The sequence below is a fragment of the Oreochromis aureus genome, linkage group 20, assembly GCF_013358895.1.
Source record: "Oreochromis aureus strain Israel breed Guangdong linkage group 20, ZZ_aureus, whole genome shotgun sequence".
Lineage (NCBI taxonomy): Eukaryota > Metazoa > Chordata > Actinopteri > Cichliformes > Cichlidae > Oreochromis > Oreochromis aureus.
In genome coordinates, this window is record NC_052961.1 from 5,820,817 (window position 1) to 5,842,498 (window position 21,682).

The following is a 21,682-nucleotide window of genomic DNA, read 5'->3' on the forward strand; positions in this document are numbered from 1 at the left end:
ATCACCCTCCCGACACTGAAACAGATTTTAATGAATTACTGCCACAAAAAAGCACAAAAAAATTGAAGCAAAATATTAGTGAGATTATTACAAGACTTCTGCACAGTACTGTATCTTCATGTCTTTCTTTCAGCAATGTTTTTTGTTTATCATTCGGGTGGCACAGCTATATTATATACCAGTGCAACAGTTTAAACTGTTTACCAGTTAACGCCCCTGTTTGCTCACCTAACATTTACTTAGTGGCGTGCGTGTGTCAATGTGTAATTAAATATTTAGTTTATTTTTTAAAATTATAATAACACTGATATGATGATCAGAACGCTCCCAAAAAGGTACATAAAGACAGGGTTTCGTCCTTTTCTCTGACATCTTGCTACCAGCTACCGGCTCAGCAGCTTCGCCGGATCGTCCTAACAAGGTAACGTTTATACTCTTTGTTCGTATCATAGCAGGAAAAGAAGAAATCATTTTTTACTATTATGTGTGTATAAATCTAATAATTATAGTGGGTAAATTTAACAATAATGCTGAAACTGCATCATGTGTGCCATAACACTGAACATTGAATCATATTCCTTAATAATATTTACATTTAAAACTATTAAACTGCACACACTGATGAGGCTCTCCAACCATTTTCACTTTATAATATTATTGATTATAATGTTGATTATATAATATTGAGTATAATAATGATTATATATTATTATATATAATCAAATAATATATATTATATTATTATATATTATTGTTTCGCATTATCTGTAGAAAATATTTCTGTTATTGATCTGATAAGCCAGATTGTTTAGATTACTTTAGATTATAAGATTAGTTAAACTACAGGCATGTGTTAAAAACATGAAACTGACTATGGGTAGCCTTACTTTGGTTTCCGGCAACACTGTGAGAAATCCTTTAATTATTTTTGACCAGTATATTCTTCAACATGCTCATTAAAGTAATATGTAAGCTAGTGTTTTTTTTTACTTGTTTCATGTTCGTTATGGTTCATATTTGAGTATGGGTTTCAAGCAATCTTTCAGTTATTATTCTCTTTTATTTTTTGTGGCAACTGATAAAGAAAATAGTCTCATTTTTGCATTGTGTGCTCGTTTTGCATCCACACAATGTTTCTTAGCCAAGCAGTAGAAATACACCAGGTCTGTTTGTTCTATCTGTTCAGCTCTTCACTGAAATCCCACTCTAACATCATGCTATTCTCCGGACTCAGCAGCACGTTGCGTGAGTACAACAGACTGATTATTTACATATAAAAGTTTTTCATGAAGTCAGTAGCAAAGATTAAGTGTCACTCTTTTTAAGCTCGGTATCTTTCAGAGGTACTTGAGATGAGGTGCTGAACCAACTCAGGTGGAAAAGTAAAGCTGGAAGACTTTTCTTACTAATCTTCCTATATAACATGTTTATAACTTATAACAAAAGTAATGTATGGGTTATTAATTATCGCCAAATAACTTGTAACATCTTTTAGGTTTGATTTAAAATCATTTAAAGTCAAAAATAAAGAATATAGTGTTAGTCTCCAACTTTCCTATGAGGGACAATAAAATAAAAATAAAAAACTGCTTTGTTTAACTAAAATCCAGGTTATAAAAAATCTTTACTTGTTCATCAGTTAATTTCTATACAGATGTCATGTCATAGTGTCATCCATTAAGAATGAACTTTAAAAAGATGCTGTTCTTACCGTGTTAGGCAAAAAAACCCAAAAAAACCAAAAAACAATTATTCATAACGTATTTACCTTTTAAGTCATAAACATCCAGTTTTCCCCTTTGGTTTCCATTTCTTGTGTGAGTTGAGGGACAAATTAAACACAACAAACCCTATTAAGGTAAATTTGCACACATGATAAATGAATAAAACACCTGCAGTTAACACACAGTCTAATACTGAGGCTTCTTTTCTGATTTTCAGTTCTCGGAGCAACATGTTTACTCATGAGTTCAGGTAAATACACGTTTCAGTCACTTTTACCCTAATGTGCCTTTTTTTAACTTTATAATGCCACCTTGATCCATGCTAATACATTTCCTGAACTTATATTTTCACTCTGATTACATGGGACCTGTTTTTTTTTCTATTCTGTCTGTTCATTTTAAATCATGTACAGTAAGTAACTCTGAGGGTAAACATAAGCATCTAGCAGTCTAGCTGTCTGAGCTGATGAAAGGTGAGATACATTTGATTATGTTGTACAAAGTAATGCGATGCTGTTGTTGCTCAGGAAGCTGCCTGTTTTAACTGTGACTATTACCAATTAATGTGGGCGTGTTTCCTGAATCACTGGCGGGTGTTAATCTGATACGTAAGATAAGATAAGATAAGATAACCTTTATTAGTCCCACACGTGGGAAATTTGTTTTGTCACAGCAGGAAGTGGACAGTGCAAAAGTTATGAAGCAAAAATTAGAATAAAATAAAATAAGAATAAATACAGTACACAACTGTACAGAATAGAATAAAATAAAATACTATATACAGTAGAGTAAAATAGAATCAAATATACAATAAGATAAAAATATAATACAAATGCTATATACAACTGAGTAAAAAATACAACGATGCCAGGAAGATTATTGCACTTAGTGTTATTGCACATGTGTGGGTTTGTGTGTGTTTGATCAGTTAAAGTCTTTGTTGTGGAGTCTGACAGCAGTGGGGAGGAAAGACCTGCGAAATCTCTCCGTCCCACACCGTGGGTGCCGCAGTCTCCCACTGAAGGAGCTGCTCAGTGCTGTCACAGTCTCATGCATGGGGTGGGAGATGTTGTCCAACAGGGATGACAGCTTAGCCACCATTCTCCTGTCACTCACCACCTCCACTGGGTCCAGAGGGCATCCTAGAACAGAGCTGGCCCTTCGGATCAGCCTGTTCAGTCTCTTCCTGTCCCCAGCAGAGATGCTGCCACCCCAGCAGACCACACCGTAAAAGATGGCTGAGGCCACCACAGAGTCATAGAAGGTCTTCAGGAGTGGGCCCTCCACTCCAAACGACCTGAGTCTCTGCAGCAGGTACAGCCTGCTCTGCCCTTTCCTGTAGAGGGCGTCTGAGTTATGAGTCCAGTCCAGTTTGTTGTTCAGATGAACACCAAGGTACCTGTAGCTGTCCACAGCCTCAATGTCCATACCTTGGATGTTCAGTGGTTGCAGTGGAGGATGTTTGTGCCTGCGGAAGTCTACCACCAGCTCCTTGGTTTTACTGGCATTGATCTGGAGGTAGTTCAGCTGGCACCAGTCCACAAAGTCCTGAGTCAGTCCTCTGTACTCCTTGTCGTCCCCATCAGTGATGAGGCCGACTATTGCAGAGTCATCAGAGAACTTCTGCAGGAAGCACTAGGTGGAGTTGTGGGAGAAGTCTGCAGTGTAGATGGTGAAGAGGAACGTATTACGGTTCTTATCTGTTCGATGTGTGTGCATAACTGTGTGCCTCCTCTTTTACTGGATTCTGATACCAAGTACTGATACAGATAACTTTAACCTACAAGCAGCTGATGTAGGGGGGAGCATCCTGTCCTGATTTTTGACGTGAATGTGTCATCAAAATGCTTAAAATGAATGTTTTTAATGACAAGATTTGTGGCCAGATTATTGACTGGGAGAAAAAAGAGAGATCACATTACTTCAGTGTTAGCAACCTTTTTTTAACTTTAAGTTACAGAGCTGGGTAGTAACTAATTACATTTACTCAGTTACACTTACTTGAGTAATTTGGGGGGAAAAATACTTTGAGGAGTACTTTTACTACACGGTACTTTTTACTTTTACTTGATTAATATTATTATGAAGTATCACTACTCTTACTTAACTAAAAATTCTGGCTACTCGACTCATTGTGAGTAACTTCAGTGAATGAATAATAAACACGTTTTAACCAAAAATGCACGAGACACAGACACAAACCTACAGCTTATGTCAACGTGAGACTTCTTGTTTTTACATGAGGTTTTGTTGTTTTAATGTTATTCTATCTGCTGAGACTGTTGTGCCATTTGGAGAAGTTTAATAGTGACTTGGAAAAGTGTTTCTTCTGCTAAGATGTTTTTTCTTCTTTTACTTGAGTAAAACTATGTTGAGGTAGTGCTACTATTACTTGAGTACAATTTTTGGCTACTCTACCCACCTCTGATTAGTTAGCACTGGATCGCCGTGCAATGCAGTGTATAGTGGCACTGTTTGTTTTTAAAGCCTTGAATGCTCTTGCACCTGCATATTTGGTAGATACTGTTGTGTCCAAACACTACCTCAAGATCATTAAGTTCTGTTCCTCAGTCACTCTTGACCATCCCGGTGTCAAAGCTTATTTCAAAAATTCTGGAACTGTGTTGTGTTATCTTATGTAAATAGTGTGAATGTGTGTAGGATGGAATTTTAGGAACCCTTTTATTTTTGTTTCTAGTATAAAGCACTTTGGTTTCTCATGTACTATATATAACATTTACTTACTATTGTGTAATTAAATTGATGGTATTTATATTTGGATATTTATTTGTTTTTAAAAAATGCAGGAAAAAACTATTAAATTGTGACTATAAAATTCACAACACAGTACACTACATATGAGATTATTTTTAATTTCAGGCTATACCAGAGCTGACGATGTGTCCCCACCAAAAAATGCCCGCTGTGACAGCGAGATCTGCCGCTTGAGCCACGGTAAGAAAAGCATACTCTGTATATAAAAGATCTACATAACTCCTGGGTTAGAAAAGTGAAGCTAATATGGAAGTGCCTTAAGCCAGCAAAAGAAGTCCATGATGCTTGGGAAGGTGTCTAAGATCCTCAGACAACCTTCTTCCCATCCCCCTCCTCCAGCTATTTCAGGGGACACCAAGGCATTCCCAAGCCAACTGAGAGATATAATCTCTCTAGTGTCGCCAGGCTGGACATGCTTAATACCCCTCACCTAGGAGGCATTCTGAAGGCATGCTGGTCAGGTGCCTAAACTGCATGATTCCCTGTGTCACCGTCTTCTCACCTTTTCCATCACTTCGAAACAAGACTCAGAGTCTCACAGTTGAAACTACATCATCAAGTTTGCCGCTGACATGACTGTGGTGGGTCTCATCAGCAAGAATGATGAGTCAGCATACAGAGAGGAGGCGCAACAGCTAACAGACTGCTGTAGAGTCAATAACCTGTCTCTGAACGTGGACAAAACAAAAGAGTTGACGGAGAGATCACTGTCCACTTAACATTGATGGATCCTCTGTGGAGGTCAGCAAGAGCACCAAATTCATTGGTGTTCACCTGGCAGAGAACCTCTCCTGGTCCCTCAACACCAGCTCCATAACTAAGAAGGCCCAACAGCATCTCTACTTCCTGCAGAAGTTGAGAAAAGCCCATGTCTCACCATCCATTCTCATCACCTTCTTCAGGGGGACTATCGAGAGGGTCTTGAGCAGCTGCATTACTGTCTGGTATGGTAACTGCACCGTATCGGATGGCAATACCCTACAACGGATAGTCAGAACAGCTGAGAAGATCATTGGAACCTCTCTTCCCTCCATCACAGACACCTATCGCATCCTCAAAGCCATCAGCATTGTGGAGGACCCCATGCACCCCTCACACACACTCTTCACCCTGCTGCCTTCTGGCAAGAGGTACCAAAGGGCCTCACTGCCAAACTGCGAAACAGTTTCTTCCATCAAGCCATCAGACTGCTGAACACTCAGTGACTGGACTGACACACACACACACATACCTCCATACACGTCACTACCTCAAGCACTTATCTGCACAATGTCATACAGACAGACCCGCACACCTTCATACATTAACCTACTTTTTGCACAGTGCTCAGTCTTTTGCACAATCCACTGTCATTGTTGCACTTTTCTATTGCACTGTTGTGTCTGCACTGTCTTGTGTCTGTATCTTTCTGTTCTGTCTGGTGTTGCACTATCTTTGTTTGATTTATTTATTTATTTATTTGCAATTTTTGCACATTTGCACTTTATGTAGTCCTGTGTTGATTGTCTGTTATATGTTATATGTAGCACCACGTTCTTGGAGGAACGTTGTCTCACTTCAGTGTGTACTGTACCAGTGCACATGGTTTAAATGACAAAAAAGGCACTTGACTTAACTTGAACTCCTAAAATAACTGAATACAACTTATACAAGTCTCCTGTTCTTCTGCTAAATAAAAGAAGATGTAGCTCCATCTGCAGCAGAAACTAGTCCCCCCAAAAAGCATTATGTTCTTTTAATAGAAATTATTTTTGTGTGTTATGTCACTTCTTAATGTCACAGAAATTAAAGTAATTGCTGATAATTAAAAAAAAAATGTATGTCTTTTTTTAGTTGAGAGCATAACATGTGAAGGATCTCAGACAAACCTTCAGTGTGGTGAGTTTTTTTTATGTTTTATTCTTGAATTGAATTTCTTGAAATGGAAACATGGTTATAGTTTAATCTCTTCCCCAGACAAAGGACAGGTTTTAGTCATCCACAGTGCTAGTTACGGACGGCATGACAAAACCACGTGCTCTGATGGACGTCCTACATCTCAGCTCCAAGTTGTCACATGCTCAAGTTCCAAAAGCGATGATGTTGTTGCTTCGAGGTACAGATGCTGACTCTCTTTCTTCAGCTTTGCATTTTCCCACAGATTGCACAATGTGCAGTATGTCAAACATCTGCTGACTCACATTTTATCTGCATTCGCAGCTGTAATGGGAAAAACAGCTGTACTATCCCAGCGACTAACTCTGTGTTTGGAGACCCCTGTGTTGGCACCTACAAGTACCTGGAGGTGGTTTATACTTGTCAGTGTAAGTACCTTAAACAGTAACTCAGAAAAAACTCAAAAAAAGAAATTTCTAGCAACTAAGCAATCACAAGGACCATCATCTCTGGTTTCACTCAGTGGGGTCAGACTTCTCTTACTGAGACTGGAGCCTATCCCAGCAACCACAGGGCAAGAGGCAGGGTAGACCCTGGGCAGGTCGCTAGTCTGTCAGAGGGCTAACACATAGCCCTCTGACAGGGCTAATGACTGCGAATGACAGACAACCATTCGCATTCACATTCACACCTATGGGCAATTTAGACTTACCAATCAATCTAACCCCACTAACTACATGTCTTTGGATTGTGGGAGGAAGCTAGAATACCCATAGAGAACCCAGGGAGAACAGGGAGAACATGCAAACTCCACACAGAGGCCCCAGCCAGGTGGTGGAGTCAAACTCTGGACCTTCTTGCTGTGAGGCAGCAGTGCTAATCACTGCTTCACCGTGCTGCCCACTTTTATTTGTATATTTTTAAAAATGAATTCAGTTTTATTAGGACAATATTTCATATTATTTCATTTTCAATCTGAAAATTTTTAATATGGTCTAGTACACCCCAAAGCCCCCTTTAGACTCATCCTGTTTACTGCAGATTTTTTGCTGTGTAATACAAAGGGCAGTGGATGAAGCAGCTACAAAGTTTGTTGATCAGGTGCTTTGATGAAGGACTCCCACTAGTTTTTTCTCCCACTGCCCCTAAACAAGTTTCTATTGCAGGTCTTAGTGTACATCATTTAACACATCAGTGTGAAACAGAGCATTAAACAAAGCAAAGAATTTGTGTTGAGGTTTTTTTTATAATCCAATCATTCGAGTCACTGATGAATCATTGCAGCTCTATCATCATCTATCTATCATGTACACCTCTGCATCTCAAGATGGTGCTCCAAAACCAAACAAAACTTTATTCCACCTTTAAAAGTTAAAAGATGAATAATCATGAAACAAGAAAAAAGTGAGATGTGAAACAAGAAATGACAATTTAAAAAAAGGATAGTGAAAAAACCCCAAGACATCCGAAAGGTGATAATAAGTTTTTAAATAATCTAAATAAATGATATTCCATCATGTATACTTTGGATTATAAAATTCACAATATCCAAATTCAAAAAATATATTTATAAGTGTGAGGAACTCAGAACTCTAATCGAAACCAAGGAGGAAAAGGTTCCAAAACAGTCTGTGATCGTGAACTAATAATCCATCTGCACATTAATTATTACAGTTTCTAATGTGATTTATGTTTTTCTCTCAGTCCAGACTGTAACGTGTGAAGGATCCGAGGCAAACCTTCAGTGTGGTGAGATTTTTCTTCTTTTTGTAACTTTATTGAATTCATTTGATTGAAATGGAAACATCTTTATACTTTAATGCTATGATCTCTTCCTCAGCTGAAGGACAGGTTTTAGTCGTCCACAGAGCTCATTTCGGGCGGCAGGACAAAACCACGTGCTCTCTTGGACGTTCTGCCTGCCAAATCAAAAAGGTCGACTGCACAACTCCTGCGAGTATTAATTTGGTAACTGACAGGTACAGATGCTGACTGTCTTTCTTTGGCTTCATTTTTTCTCTTAGATGTGCAGTATGTCAAACCTATGATGACTTACTTTTTATCTGCATTCACAGATGTAGCGGGAAAAATAACTGTAGTCTCTCAGCAACCAGCTCTGTGTTTGGAGACCCCTGTATTGGCACCTACAAGTACCTGGAAGTGGATTATACTTGTCAGTGTAAGTATCATAAACTGCTGTGCAAATACTGCCACAACCTTGCTGCTGCTGTGATTTAAGGTTGCACAAATAAAACTGAACTGAAGGAACACTTTGAGATGCAATAAAATGGACAGAAAAAATAAGACATTTGAAAGGTGATAATCAGTTTACAAAACACCAGTTAAAACATATTATGTTTTACATATACTGTATTATGCAGGATGCAAAATAATTTAACAAAAGATTAACTTTAATTGCTTTAAAATATAAATCCAAAATATAAAAACAAGGAACTCCAAAATCAAACCATAACCAAGAATGAAAATGTTGCAAAAGAATTCAAGTTACAAATTAAATCTGTGATCATTAATCAGTCTGCACATTCATTATTACAGCTTCTAATCAGATTTATGTTTTTCTCTCAGTCCAGAGTCTAACATGTGAAGGGTTTCAGGCAAACCTTCAGTGTGGTGAGTTTTTTTTTTTTTTTTTTGTAACTTTATTGAATTGACTGAAATATAAACATGGTTATATGTTAATGCTATGATCTCTTCCTCAGGTGAAGGACAGATTATTGTTGTCCATGGAGCTCATTATGGTCGCCATGACAAAACCACATGCTCTGCTGGACGTCCTGCTTCTCAGCTCCAAGTTGTCACGTGTTCAAGTCAGAGTAGTACTGATGTTGTTGCTAAAAGGTACAGATTGACTCTCTTTCTTTAGCTTTGCATTTTCTCACAGATTACACAATGTGGAGTACGTTAAACATCTGCTGACTCACATTTTATCTGCATTCAAAGCTGTAATGGGAAAAAAAGCTGTACTATCCCAGCGACCAACTCTGTGTTTGGAGACCCCTGTGTTGGCACCTACAAGTACATGCAGGTGGTTTATACTTGTCAGTGTAAGTACCTCAAGGAGTAACGCACCTTTGCTAGCGACCAAAGCAATCTTGAGAAGCATCCTCTTTGATTTCACGCAGTACGATCACGCCGCTGTAACCGAGGCTTAATAATGGAAACTCAGTCATTCAGATCATGATAATTAATTAATAGGACATCTTCTTTTTTCACCTTGTCCTTTTTTAAAAAAAGCATCAATAAAATGTGGAGAATTCACAGCTAGTACTTCATGTCCAAATTGTCACTCACCATTGAGTTGACAAGCTGAAGTCGAACTAGGGTTTAGACACACCTTTGTGTGTCAACATGGTGCTGCAAAATCATACTAAAAGACGAATAGACAGCAAACAAGGAAAATGGATGCCGGTTTAGCGCAGTGCGTTGAGTAGGCAACCACATGCCATACAGCTGAGAGCAACCAGCCTGGGTTTGAGTCCGACCTGAGGCCCTTTGCCGCATGTCTTCCCCTCTTTTGCTCTCTCTGCTTTCCTGTCCTTTCTTTACTGTCTGTCAAAAAAGCCAGAAAAATGTGAGATGCAAAAAAGGAAATTATATTAAAAAATATGGACATCTTGGACTGTGAAGACCAGGATATGTCCTTCAATGCATATATTAAACAAATATCTACGTCTGCTTTCTTCCATTTGTGCAATATCTTTAAAATTAGAAATATCCTGTCTCAGAGTGATACTGAAAAACTAGTTCATGCATTTATTGCTTCTTTTTATTTATTACTACTGTAATCTGTTATTATCAGGATGTCCTAAAAACTCCCTGAAAAGCCTTCAGCTAATCCAAAAGCAGCAAGAGTCCTGACAGGGACTAGAAAGAGAGAGCATATTTCTCCTGTTTTGGCTTCCCTTCATTGGGTCCCTGTTAAATCCAGAAGTGATTTTAAAATCCTGCTCCTCACATACAAGGTCTTAAATAATCAGGTCCCATCTTATCTTAATGACCTTATAGTACCATATCACCCTATTAGAGCACTTTGCTCTCGGGCTGCGGGCTGTTACTTGTTGTTCCTAGAGTATTTAAAAGTAGAATGGGAGGCAGAGCCTTCAGCTTCTTATTTGGATTCAGGAGACAGACACTATCTCTATTTTTAAGATTAGTCTTAAAACTTTTCTCTTTGCTAAAGCAAATACTGTAGATAGGGCTGGATCAGGTGACCCTGAATCCTCCCTTAGTTATACTGCAATAGGTGAAGGCTGCTGGGGGATTCCCATGATCCACTGAGTATTTCTTCTTCAGTTACCTCTTTCACTCACTACGTGTTTAAACACCTTTCTGCATTTAATTATGAGATATTATTAATCTCTGTCTCTCTTCCACAGCATGTATTTTGTCCTGTCTTCCCCTCTCCGAACTTGGTTCTGCTGCAGGTTTCTTCTTGTTAAAACAGAGTTTTTCCTTTCCACTGTCACCAAACTGCTTGGTTGTGTTTGCTCATAGGGGGTCATATGATTGATGGGGTTTTCTCTGTTGTATTATTGTAGGGTCCTTACCTTACAATATAACAGCTGTTGTTGTGATTTGGTGCTGTACAAATAAAATAAAATTGAAATGCAATTGAGTTGAAAAAAAGACATCGAAAAAGTGATAATTAGTTTCTAAAAGACCAAATCAATTATATTATGTCATACATGTATTATGGATTTAATGACTCAAGTACAGTATACGGGATGCAAAATAATTTAACAAAAGATGAAGATTCACACAATCCAAATTGTGGAATTACAGGGATTATTTTACATAACCATCATCTTATCATTGCATTAATTATCATTTCATCAAAGTGTTTATTGAAGCTGCTGGCATTATGTTATAATTTATATTATAGGGGTTATCATAATTAAATATTAACATGTTTATTACAGGTGCAGTTATAACTACTTTAAAATGATTGAGTTAAATATATGTATCATAACTCATATGCTGAGTATATTGTTACAGTAAAATAGTAGCTGAGCAAAGGCCTGAATGTATTCAGCTTCTTGTGGTATTTGAGTTTGCTTAGTTACAGGTGACGTAAGGATGTCCAGCCCATGGTGACCTCAAAGGCCTTAGGTCATCACCATATTCGGAAGAGTATGCCACAAGGAGGAACCTCTATGTTGCATTTAATTCTTAAAATACATGAATGTTCTGTACATGCAAATTATGTGTTTGTAAGCGCAAGAAGGGGCGTTACAATACCCTGATGTTATAAAAGCAATCTAGAGTGTATTTTGGGCAGAGATGTACAACTGTTTTGCAGTTTGCACCTCTCCACGCTGCGTGCATTCATTAAAATCAATTGTTTGATTGACCTCTTCTGGACCATCATTGTTTTACTCTCGTCCTCAATTTCGAACCCGTAACAAAAGTCAAAATATAAATTCAAAATATAAATATCAAGAAGTCAAAGATCAAATCAAAACCCAGAAGGAAAAGATTGCAAATTAAAACTGCGATTGTGAACTAATAATCAGTCTGCACATGAATTTTTACAGTTTGTAATGTGATTTATGTTTTCCTCTCAGTCCAGACTGTAACATGTGAAGGATCTCAGATAAACCTTCAGTGTGGTGAGTTTTTTCTTTTGTAACTTTACTGAATTCATTTGATTGAAATGGAAACATGTTTATACTTTAATGCTATGATTTCTTCCTCAGGTAAAGGACAGGTTTTAGTCATCCACAGAGCTGATTATGGGCGGCGTGACAAAATTACGTGCTCTGCTGGACGTCCTGCCTCTCAGCTCCAACTTGAAACGTGCTCAAGTCCTGGGAGCAAGAATATTGTTGCTAACAGGTACAGATGCTGATTATCTTTCTTCAGCTTTGCATTTCCCCACAGATTACACAATGTGCAGTATTTTAAACATCTACTCACCTTTTAACTGCATTTACAGCTGTAATGGGAAAAGCAGCTGCACAATCTCAGCAAGCAACTCTGTGTTTGGAGACCCCTGTGTTGGCACCTACAAGTACCTGGGAGTGGTGTATGCTTGTTACTGTAAGTACTTTAAATGGTAATGCACTTTAAAAAAAATGCTAGCAACAAAGCAATCACAAGGACCATCATAGTTTATTTCATCCTACATGGTCAGACTAAGAATTAAGAAAGGACATTCAGTCATTCAAATCATGGTGTTTAACAGGAGATCTTCTTTTTACGACTCTGACACAGACTTAATATCTCTCTTCACCACATTTGGCACAGCATGTGCATCAGTGCTAATGTCACACAATTCTGTATGTCAGGCTCCCCCTCTACTCCTCTTATTCTTAATCAAGACCCCAAGATACCTGAATCCTCCACTTGGAGTAATAACCCATTCCTGACTCAGAGTGGCATTTTCCAGCTAAGAACCATCTCTTCGATTTTGGGCTAATTCTAATCTCAGGCACGTCACACTCAGCTGTAAACCATCCAAGAGTGAGCCTGAGGTCAGCAAATTCACATCATATACAGAAAATGGCGAGAACATCCTGAGGCCACCAAACCAGATACCTTCCATTGTTTTGCTGCAATGGAAGGTATCTGCTGCAAAGTGGCTCTGACGAAATCTAACACCCACTGAGAATGAGCTTGACTTTTTATTGGCAATGAAGACCAAGGTTTCAGAATGGCAGTACGGGACTGAACTGCCCAAAACAATAGACCATTCATTTAATACCACCGAAGCACTGCCCACAGGATCTTACACACCATCTAATATTCTGATAGAAGAACTGCCTTCTCCAGGATCCTGGCAGCCTTCTCCTGGCTGAGAACCAGCCTATTTATTTATGTCATCTGTAATGGACATTTGCTTTTGGTCTATATCCTTTGACTTATTTGAGCTACCCCACTAAGTCCTGATGTACTAAATAGAGGACTTCCTGGGCTTTTCATTGATATCTCATGTGTTTGGGTGGCCTCTTTTAGCTCCAAAGAGGCAAGAAATCGCAAAAAAAGTTCAATGAAGATTGAACTTTCTTCAAAGATTCTTTTTTCCACGGTTCTCAGGAGGATATATCTTGCCAGTGAGGCTGAGGAGTGTGATCCCCATAAAGCTGGAAACACCACTCTGGTCTACAAAACCAAAGGCACTGTCCCCAACTTCCACACAATGTTGCAGAGGCACGTCAGTGCCCTAACATTGAAAAACTCAGGGCGAGTCTCATCCACCACAGGATCACCACGGAGTTGTTCATCTACCCAATTTTGTGCTTTTTCAAAAGTCTAGTCTTTTGACAATGGACCAAGGAAAAATAAGAGGGTATATAAACATATGACTAAATGGGAATTAGATAAAACTTAGCAATAGGCACAGGTGCAAGTAACTGGACAATCAAACAGTAGCACTGCACAACCCGAAGAAAGACATAACTAAAACAGGGAAAGAGCAACTGATACTGAATCAAGGAGACACTGAAACATCCATGCATTCTGGCACAAGGCCAGAACCAAGACAGGTGGTGGGACAATGAAACGTGAAAAACAAATACTGAGGAATGGAATTGAATGTAAAAATTAATTGAGAACATGGTAGCGGTATAAGAAGTGGAAGGCAGTAAAACTTAAATGTCAAAAGATTAAAGAAAATTTTACCTTCAAAGTAAAGCAGGGAATATACAAACTACAGCTGAGATTGGAGCATGATAACAGACAATGAAGCACAAACACATGAATGAGAGAGAAGGAATATCCAGGAGGCATTCAGGAGGCTAGACTAACAAACACAATCTAAACATAAACCTTAACTCATTAATTTCATGTAAGCTAAGGCTTCAAAATTACAAAAATAAAACTCATCACTAAATCTTTTCTTTTCTTTTCTAGGAAAACATTAAGTCAACTATTCATTGTGTGATCTGACATGAAAATGTCGCATCCCCACTGTTGATGTCACTTCCACTAGAATGTCGAGCCTCGATGACATCACTGCTGGAAGATGTATTGACAAATATGATTTCATATCACAATAAAAACAAATAAACACATATCCTAAGCAGCAAACAGTCTCTCTTGCTTTCATTATTTCATTTTAGATGTTTGCATAATATATTGATGATGAAAAGAAAATCTAGTAAAGTCATACACGTATGTGCAAGTCACAAAAACAAATGTACATACACATAGTATACACAATCAAAACCTTGTCAGCATCACAAAGAAAAATAGACTCAAAAGTCTGCTGTCAAGGCTGTGTGCAGGCAGGCAGGAAAAGGACCCAACATGCAGGCTCATGGAGGCGGAATTTAAACTCAAAAACCACAGTTTTATTGCTGGCAAAAGATTAAAACAAAACCTAAACTGGGACAGAAACTTCATGAAAACAAAACACACAGGCCAGAATGAGGGACGACGCGACAACAAACGGGAACACACACAGACACTGAATACAGCTGGAGAACAGGGCGTGAAACACGGCTGTGTGAATGTGGTACATTCATCACATTATTGTACTGCAAGATTCAGTTGTTTCCACTTGGTAAAATGTCATAAACCAAAATTATGCAATGACACACAGATCTAGTTTCCAGGACCCTAAATGCCTAGCTATTACGAAACCTATGCTTTCTAAGTAGATCAGTTAAACACATTTCTGTCTCAAGAGACGATGGTTTAGCATCCAGACAGGTTTAACATGTTTCAGGTACGCTGTGAGTGACTGAGAAGTCTATCCATGAGTGGCTGTCTTAATTGCACACAACACAAACGAATGGAGACGCCAGCTGAGGTTGGTGTTTGGCTGCCTTCCTACTGACTGTCTTTCAGAGTGGTGTAGGTTGTAGGGTGTAGTGTAGTGGTGTCCTATTTTCATGTAATCTGTAGCTCTTGTGTCTGTAATTAATTTTACAGACATTTTTAAAGCACAGCCATGGGCACCCAGTTGGTTACAAACCATCCATCAACTCACCGCAACGCTGGTCCTTTGGGATACAGCAAGGTTACATTCTTCCGACGTGGCCAGGCCAAGCCAGCTTAAACTCAAATTGTTCCTTAGTTAAAGAGTCTTAAGTTAGATTTAGTAGAATTTTAGAAATGCATTCATTTTTGACAGTGACATCAAGACTTGCTGCCTCATATTTTCTATACTCATACCTCACAAAGCATAGGCCAGGATGAGGCAGAAGGCATTTTATTCCAAACTGTGGAATGGGAGTCAGTCTTAATGCTGTCGGCAGATGAGGTGGAGAAAAGTGAGACATCAGGAGAGGAAGATAAAAGCTCAGAGGAGGACATATCAAATTTAGAGGAGGATATTAAGAAGTTTAATGTAGGCCTTTGCAGTTTTAAGGTATAGCGATATCTGGAAGAGGAAATAACCTTTTTCAGTTGAATACGCACATACACATCAGGTAAGTATTTGATTTCTTATTTTTTCCTATCAATTTATGCTGTAAATAATAATATATTAAAAATGCATTAAACTGTACCTGTCCTGTCTTTATCAATTCAATTTCAACCAAAGTGACATTGGGTTGAATTGTTTTTAGGATGAAACATGAAAGCAAGACAATGCTTCCCATAACCTCCAAAAATTGTCCTCTATTGCATGAAACAGGAAACACACAATCTAGTTTTAGAGAAAATAAATAAATAAAAATCAGCATACAAACAAGCGGGAGATGGTCATTTCTGAAGGTAACATTAAAACTGAAAACATTAAAAGACTAAAATATTCTTCAGCACATCTCTGGTCACTAAATAACTTAGAATCGATTATCCAAACTTACATTTTCCTTGTTAGAGCAGATTCAATACGATGACATAGATTTTTCAGCAATCTGGAAAGTGAGAACTCTCTTAAACATAATGCAACAAGACTGCCATGGAAAGATGTTTCCTGGCTGGTGTCCTGTTTTCCCATCCATCCATTCTTCTCCTCCTTATCAGGGTCGTGGCAAGGGGGATGGCAAGAGCCTATCCCAGCTGTCATAGGGTGAGAGGCGGGGAACATGCACATACACGTCTGTGTATTTAACCTCTGTGTTTTCTTCTGCTTATCACTGGTCCATCTGTGTAGCATTTTCACGCTCCTCTCAAACTCACACACATTAAAAACAACGATCTGCCCTCAAAGACTTTCAAGACTGTTAGCCATGCTAGTGAGTCTAAGACTGCTAATCCAGAGTTTGCTAATCCAACCACAAAAACTTTAAGGACTGCCAGCTGTGGTGAGAAAGGTGTAAAAAAGTATTTTCGCAAAGTCCTTTTTTTCTGAGCCAGCTCCTCTGCCTCCGTGTGCTCCTGCTCCCAGGGAAGCTGTGGTCCAGTAATCCCCTGCACCTGTATCAGTTCCTCAGGTGAGGGAGGCTGAGGTCCAGCTGGTCCCTACTCCAGTTTAAATCTACAAAATGAAGTAGGTCAGCTGATCATATGTACACTAAGAAAACGTTGGGTTACATAACGTAATCCCTGGTTCTTTGATAACAGAGTGAGGTGTTTCACTATGGGAATCGCCTCGGCGTGACCAACTACGGAAGCTCCAATGACACCACGTCTGTCTATGACAGACCTGTCGAGCCGTGCTAAGGGCTCCGCCCCCTCCTTCTAACACGGCCGACCAGCTCCTCCTAACTCATTCCAAGCAGATTTCTTTCCGTGCCTAAGCAAGGAGGGAAGTGTTGGTGAAACACCTCACTCTGTTATCAAAGAACCAGGGATTACGTTAAGTAACCCAACGTTCTTTTTCTAACTTCGCTCGGTGTTTCACTATGGGAGATATGGCCCACTCCCGGATTGCGCCAGCTCCCGAAGCTACTCTCCAGTACTACTCCAGGATCTCAGGTTGAACCTGAGGCACCAGAATCCAGCACTGCCCGAGCCAGGGACAACTGAGCAACGTCCAGGCGATAAAATCGGACAAACGTGTGTGGCATAGCCCAGCTTGCTGCCGCACAAATATCCTGGACTGATACACCTCTGAACAAAGCCCAGGATGTGGCCACACCCCTAGTGGAGTGAGCTCGGAGTCCCGGGGGGGCCTGCGAGCCCTTACAGCTATAAGCCAGAGCTATGGCCTCTACAATCCAATGAGCTAGCCTCTGGCGTGATACGGGCCTGCCCTTGTGAGAGGAGGCCCAGGAAACAAACAGCTGCTCCGACTTCCTGAATCCAGCTGTTCTGTCAACATAAGTCCCCAAGGCCCGCACAGGGCACAAAGTGTTCAGCCCCTGCTCCGTCTCTGAAGAGAATGGAGGGGGGTGAAAAGCCAGGAGCTCTACCGTAGAGCACCTGTATGACGTTTCCAATACCTTAGGGACAAAGGCTGGGTTAGGCCTCAGGCGTGCTTTAGTGAGTCCCGGGGCCAGCTGTAGACAAGAGGGGTGAATAGACAGAGCCTGCAATTCACTAACTCGCTTGGCTGTGGTTAGAGCCAACAGCAGAGTGGTTTTAAGAGAGAGAAACTTCAACCCCACTGCCCCAATAGGCTCAAAGGGGTGGTGGGAGAGGGCGTCTAAAATGACTGACAGATCCCATAAAGGGACCAGTGGTCTAGAAACTGGGAGTGTTCGACGCGCCCCTCTCATGAAGCAACATACAAGGGGGTGCTGACCGGCAGGTTTATCACCAAACCCCACGTGGCAGCTTTATGGTGGAAAAAGCTCTCCTTTTGTCCAGCAAATCCTGAAGAAAACACAACAGCTCCACCACTGAACACTGAAAAGGGATAATCTGCTTTTCATGGCACCACCCTTCAAAAACACGCCATTTACTGCTGTAAATGGAACGAGTGGAGGAGGCTCTGGCATTCTGAATGGTTTCAATAACCTTCGGAGGCATGCCTGCTGCCTTCAAATTCCACCTTTCATGGGCCAGGCCCAGAGAGCAACCTGGTCTGGATGGGGATGGTATATCTCCCCACGCGCCTGAGAAGGTCCCTGCGGACGGGGAGTGGCCATGGCTCGTCCACCAGAAGCTGGATGATTTCTGCTATCCAGTGTTTGGATGGCCACCGTGGAGCTATTAAAATCAGTGACAGCCCCTGATCCCTCACTCTGATCAGTGTAGGGGAGATCAGGCTGAGGGGAGGGAAAGCATACAGCAGAGTTTTTGGCCATGGATGGGCCAGCGCATCCACGCCCAGTGGCGCATCTGCGTCTGACAGGGAGAAAAACTGAGGGCACTGTGTGTTTTCTCGCGAGGCGAAGAGATCTACGGCAGCCCGGCTGTATCTCTGCCAAATCTGCTCCACCACCTGTGGGTGAAGTCTCCATTCTCCGAACAGTGGATTTCCTCTGGACAGGAGGTCCGCTCCCCTATTCAGAATTCCCGGCACGTGAGTTGCCCGAAGGGAGCGGAGCCGAGTGCTGCTCCACACAATTATTTCCCTGGCTAACCTGTGTAGCTGCCGGGAACGGGTGCCGCCCTGGTGGTTGATATAAGCAACTACAGTGGAGTTGTCTGTTTTCACTAAAACATGCTGTCCCCGGAGATACGGCAGAAAATGCCGTAAGGCTAGGAGCACTGCGCGGAGCTCCAGCACATTTATGTGATTCAGAGCGAGTCTCTGTGACCAAACGCCATTCACTGCTCTGCCCATCATAGTTGCACCCCAGCCTGACAGGGATGCATCTGTGGTCAGCGTCACCCTGGATGATACTGCCCCGAGAGGTACCCCCGCAGCGAAAGCTGTCGGGTTCCTCCAAGGCCGGAGAACCGCGATACACGGCTGCGTTATTTTTACACCACGACTGAGATGTCGGCGGGGGCACAGCTGCAGAGAAGCGACCCACCGCTGAAAATCTCTCATCATAAGCAGCCCCTAATGTACCACCGATATCACCGAGGCCATGAGGCCGAGGAGGCGGAACGGCACAACTTTCCCCAGCTGAAAACGGGAATGACAGTGAGTGAAGGATGCGATCCTCCGCTCTGAAAATGCGATACGATAAGAGATGGAGTCTATTCTGAGCCCCAGATACTCTGTAAACTGTACGGGTTCCAAGTGGCTCTTTTCCAGGTTGATTGTGAACCCAAGCTCCGTGAGGTGATTCACTACCACCTCGGAGTCTTTGATCGACTGCTCGCGCGATCGTGAGCATATTAGAAAATCGTCTATGTAAGAGAATATTCTGATGCCGCTGTTCCTTAACGGAGCCAGCGCTGCCTCCACACATTTGCTGAACACCCTTGGGGCTAAGGATAGCCCGAATGGGATAGTTTGAAACTCGTATGCTACGCTCTGATAAGCAAACCTGAGATATTTCCTGTGTGGAGAATAAATGGCGATGTGAAAATATGCGTCTGATAGGTCGATTGTAACAAACCAATCACCTGTGTGAATTGAGCGACAAAGCGTCTTGTGTGTGAGCATTCTGAACATGTACTTTCTCAAATGCTTGTTTAACACACGCAGATCCAGAATAGGATGGCGCGATGTGCCGTCCTTTTTCGGGATGAGGAAATATCGGGAGTAAAAGCCCTGCTGAGCCTCTTCGCTCAGCACCGGTCTGATCGCCTGTTTGTGTAACAGGGAGGATATTTCCTCCTCCAGCACATTCGCTGAATCACCACTGGCCACCGAAGCTAACACTCCGCCGAATCTCGGTGGTTTTACCGCAAACTGTAGTCTGTAACCATGGGAAATGGTTGACAAGACCCAGGGATGAACTGCGCATGTGCGCCACCGCTCCAGCCGCGCTGCGAGCGGGCCTCTGAAGACACGGTAGCGTGACATCACCCCTGTCTCCCGGAAGGAGTTGGGGCTCTCCCCCTCGGGGAGAGCGTGAGCTCCCCCCGCTGGGCACAAAGACAAATGGCAGTGATTTTCTTTTGTTTTTATTTTGAAACTGGGGGGACATTCTGCCCTTGGCAAACTGCCTGGCTGTAGAAATGCACGTTTTATTTCTTTTGTTACCCCCAAACCACAGTGAATCGTCTGGTGACTCTGGGCAGTGCTTGGTGACACAGACAGAGTGCTTAGGAGTGCTTGGTGACACTGCGCCATTTGTCCACAAGTCTGTCCTGCCTGAACTGGAGGAGGAGACTGAGAGGGTGCTCCTGGTGAACTGGAAACTTCCGGAGACCCTGAACCTTGGAGTGATTTGGTTACCCCTTCTAACACCTTCCTTCTCTTTGGGGGAGAAGGGAGGGGTGACACAGAATGTTGCAGGTGTGCTAGGCTGACCGCTTCTTTTTCCCCTCTCCGGGGTGTGACGGCTTGTTCTTTGCAGCGGCTGCTGCAAAGGAATGCTTGCCCCAAGGTCTTTGGTTCTCTACCTTGGCCTGGTGGGCACCCTGCTGGCCACCTGCTCCTCTCTGCATTCTGACCCCACTCTGTCTCCCTCTCACAGCTGCTGCTGTAGCGGCAAAGCCAGCTCTTGGCACCTGCTGGGGCTGAGAGTTAGGTTTTCTGGGTAAGCAGAGGTTGAATGCTTCTCCCTCCTGCTTTCTGCGGGTGCTTGTTTCTCTCATTCTCTCCAGGGCTGGACCAAAGAGACCCTTAGTTGGGTCATAGGCTGCATCCATGACCTCAGCCTTCTGAGCATCACCTAGGCCTGACAGGTTTAGCCACAAGGCTCTCTCACCCGAGACTGCAAGGCCCATAACACGGCCACACCCTTGGACTGCTCCCCTGGAGGAGCGAAGAATGAGATCATTAACCACGCAGATTTCATCCCAGAGGGCTGGGTTCGGGGAACCCGAGTCAAGCTGACGGCCCATGTCTTCCAGAATTTCTGCCTGATATGCTGATAGCAGTGTGACTGCATTAAGCGAGCATACTGACTGTGCAGCGTATTTGTAACTCCTTTGATAAATAGATCCTTTACATGTGTGTGTTCCTTCTTTTTCCCTTCAGGCTTAGAGGGAAGCCTTTACACACATGTAAAGGAAGCACTGAAAACATGCGGTTATCCTAACTGGGCGTTCATAAAGTCAGCAAAGAGGCACAGAAAAGAAGATCAGACACCAGCGAGGGAGGATAAGAAAGACAGACGCAACAACGTTGTCATCCCCTATGTAGCCGGTGTATCAGAGAAACTCAGGAGAGTTTTCTCCAAGCAAGACATCCCAGTGTACTTCAGACCCAGCAACACACTCAGAAAGAAACTGGTTCACCCGAAAGACAAAACTCCAAAACATAGACTTAACAACGTGGTGTATGCTGTACAGTGCAGCGAGGAATGCCCAGACCTCTACACTGGCGAGACCAAACAGCCACTTCACAAGCGCATGGCACAACATAGAAGAGCCACCTCCACGGGACAAGACTCAGCAGTCCATCTGCATCTTAAGGATAAAGGTCACTCTTTCGAGGATGCCAA

General features: G+C 41.8%; 1 protein-coding gene and 1 pseudogene across 1 annotated transcript; one reads left to right on the forward strand and one right to left on the reverse strand.

Moving 5' to 3' along the window:
* Positions 1-5,071: 5,071 nt before the first annotated feature.
* On the forward strand, positions 5,072-14,409 carry LOC116320809 (rhamnose-binding lectin-like). Its single transcript, XM_039604269.1, has 14 exons — positions 5,072-5,173; positions 5,241-5,629; positions 6,439-6,594; positions 6,699-6,802; positions 8,079-8,123; positions 8,215-8,353; positions 8,450-8,553; positions 8,961-9,005; positions 9,095-9,233; positions 9,336-9,439; positions 11,960-12,004; positions 12,092-12,230; positions 12,331-12,434; positions 14,247-14,409. Coding segments are annotated over exons 1-14 (1,617 nt in total). The 3' UTR covers positions 14,249-14,409.
* Positions 14,410-17,197: 2,788 nt separating this feature from the next.
* LOC120435195 lies at positions 17,198-21,080 on the reverse strand (annotated as a pseudogene).
* Positions 21,081-21,682: the final 602 nt, after the last annotated feature.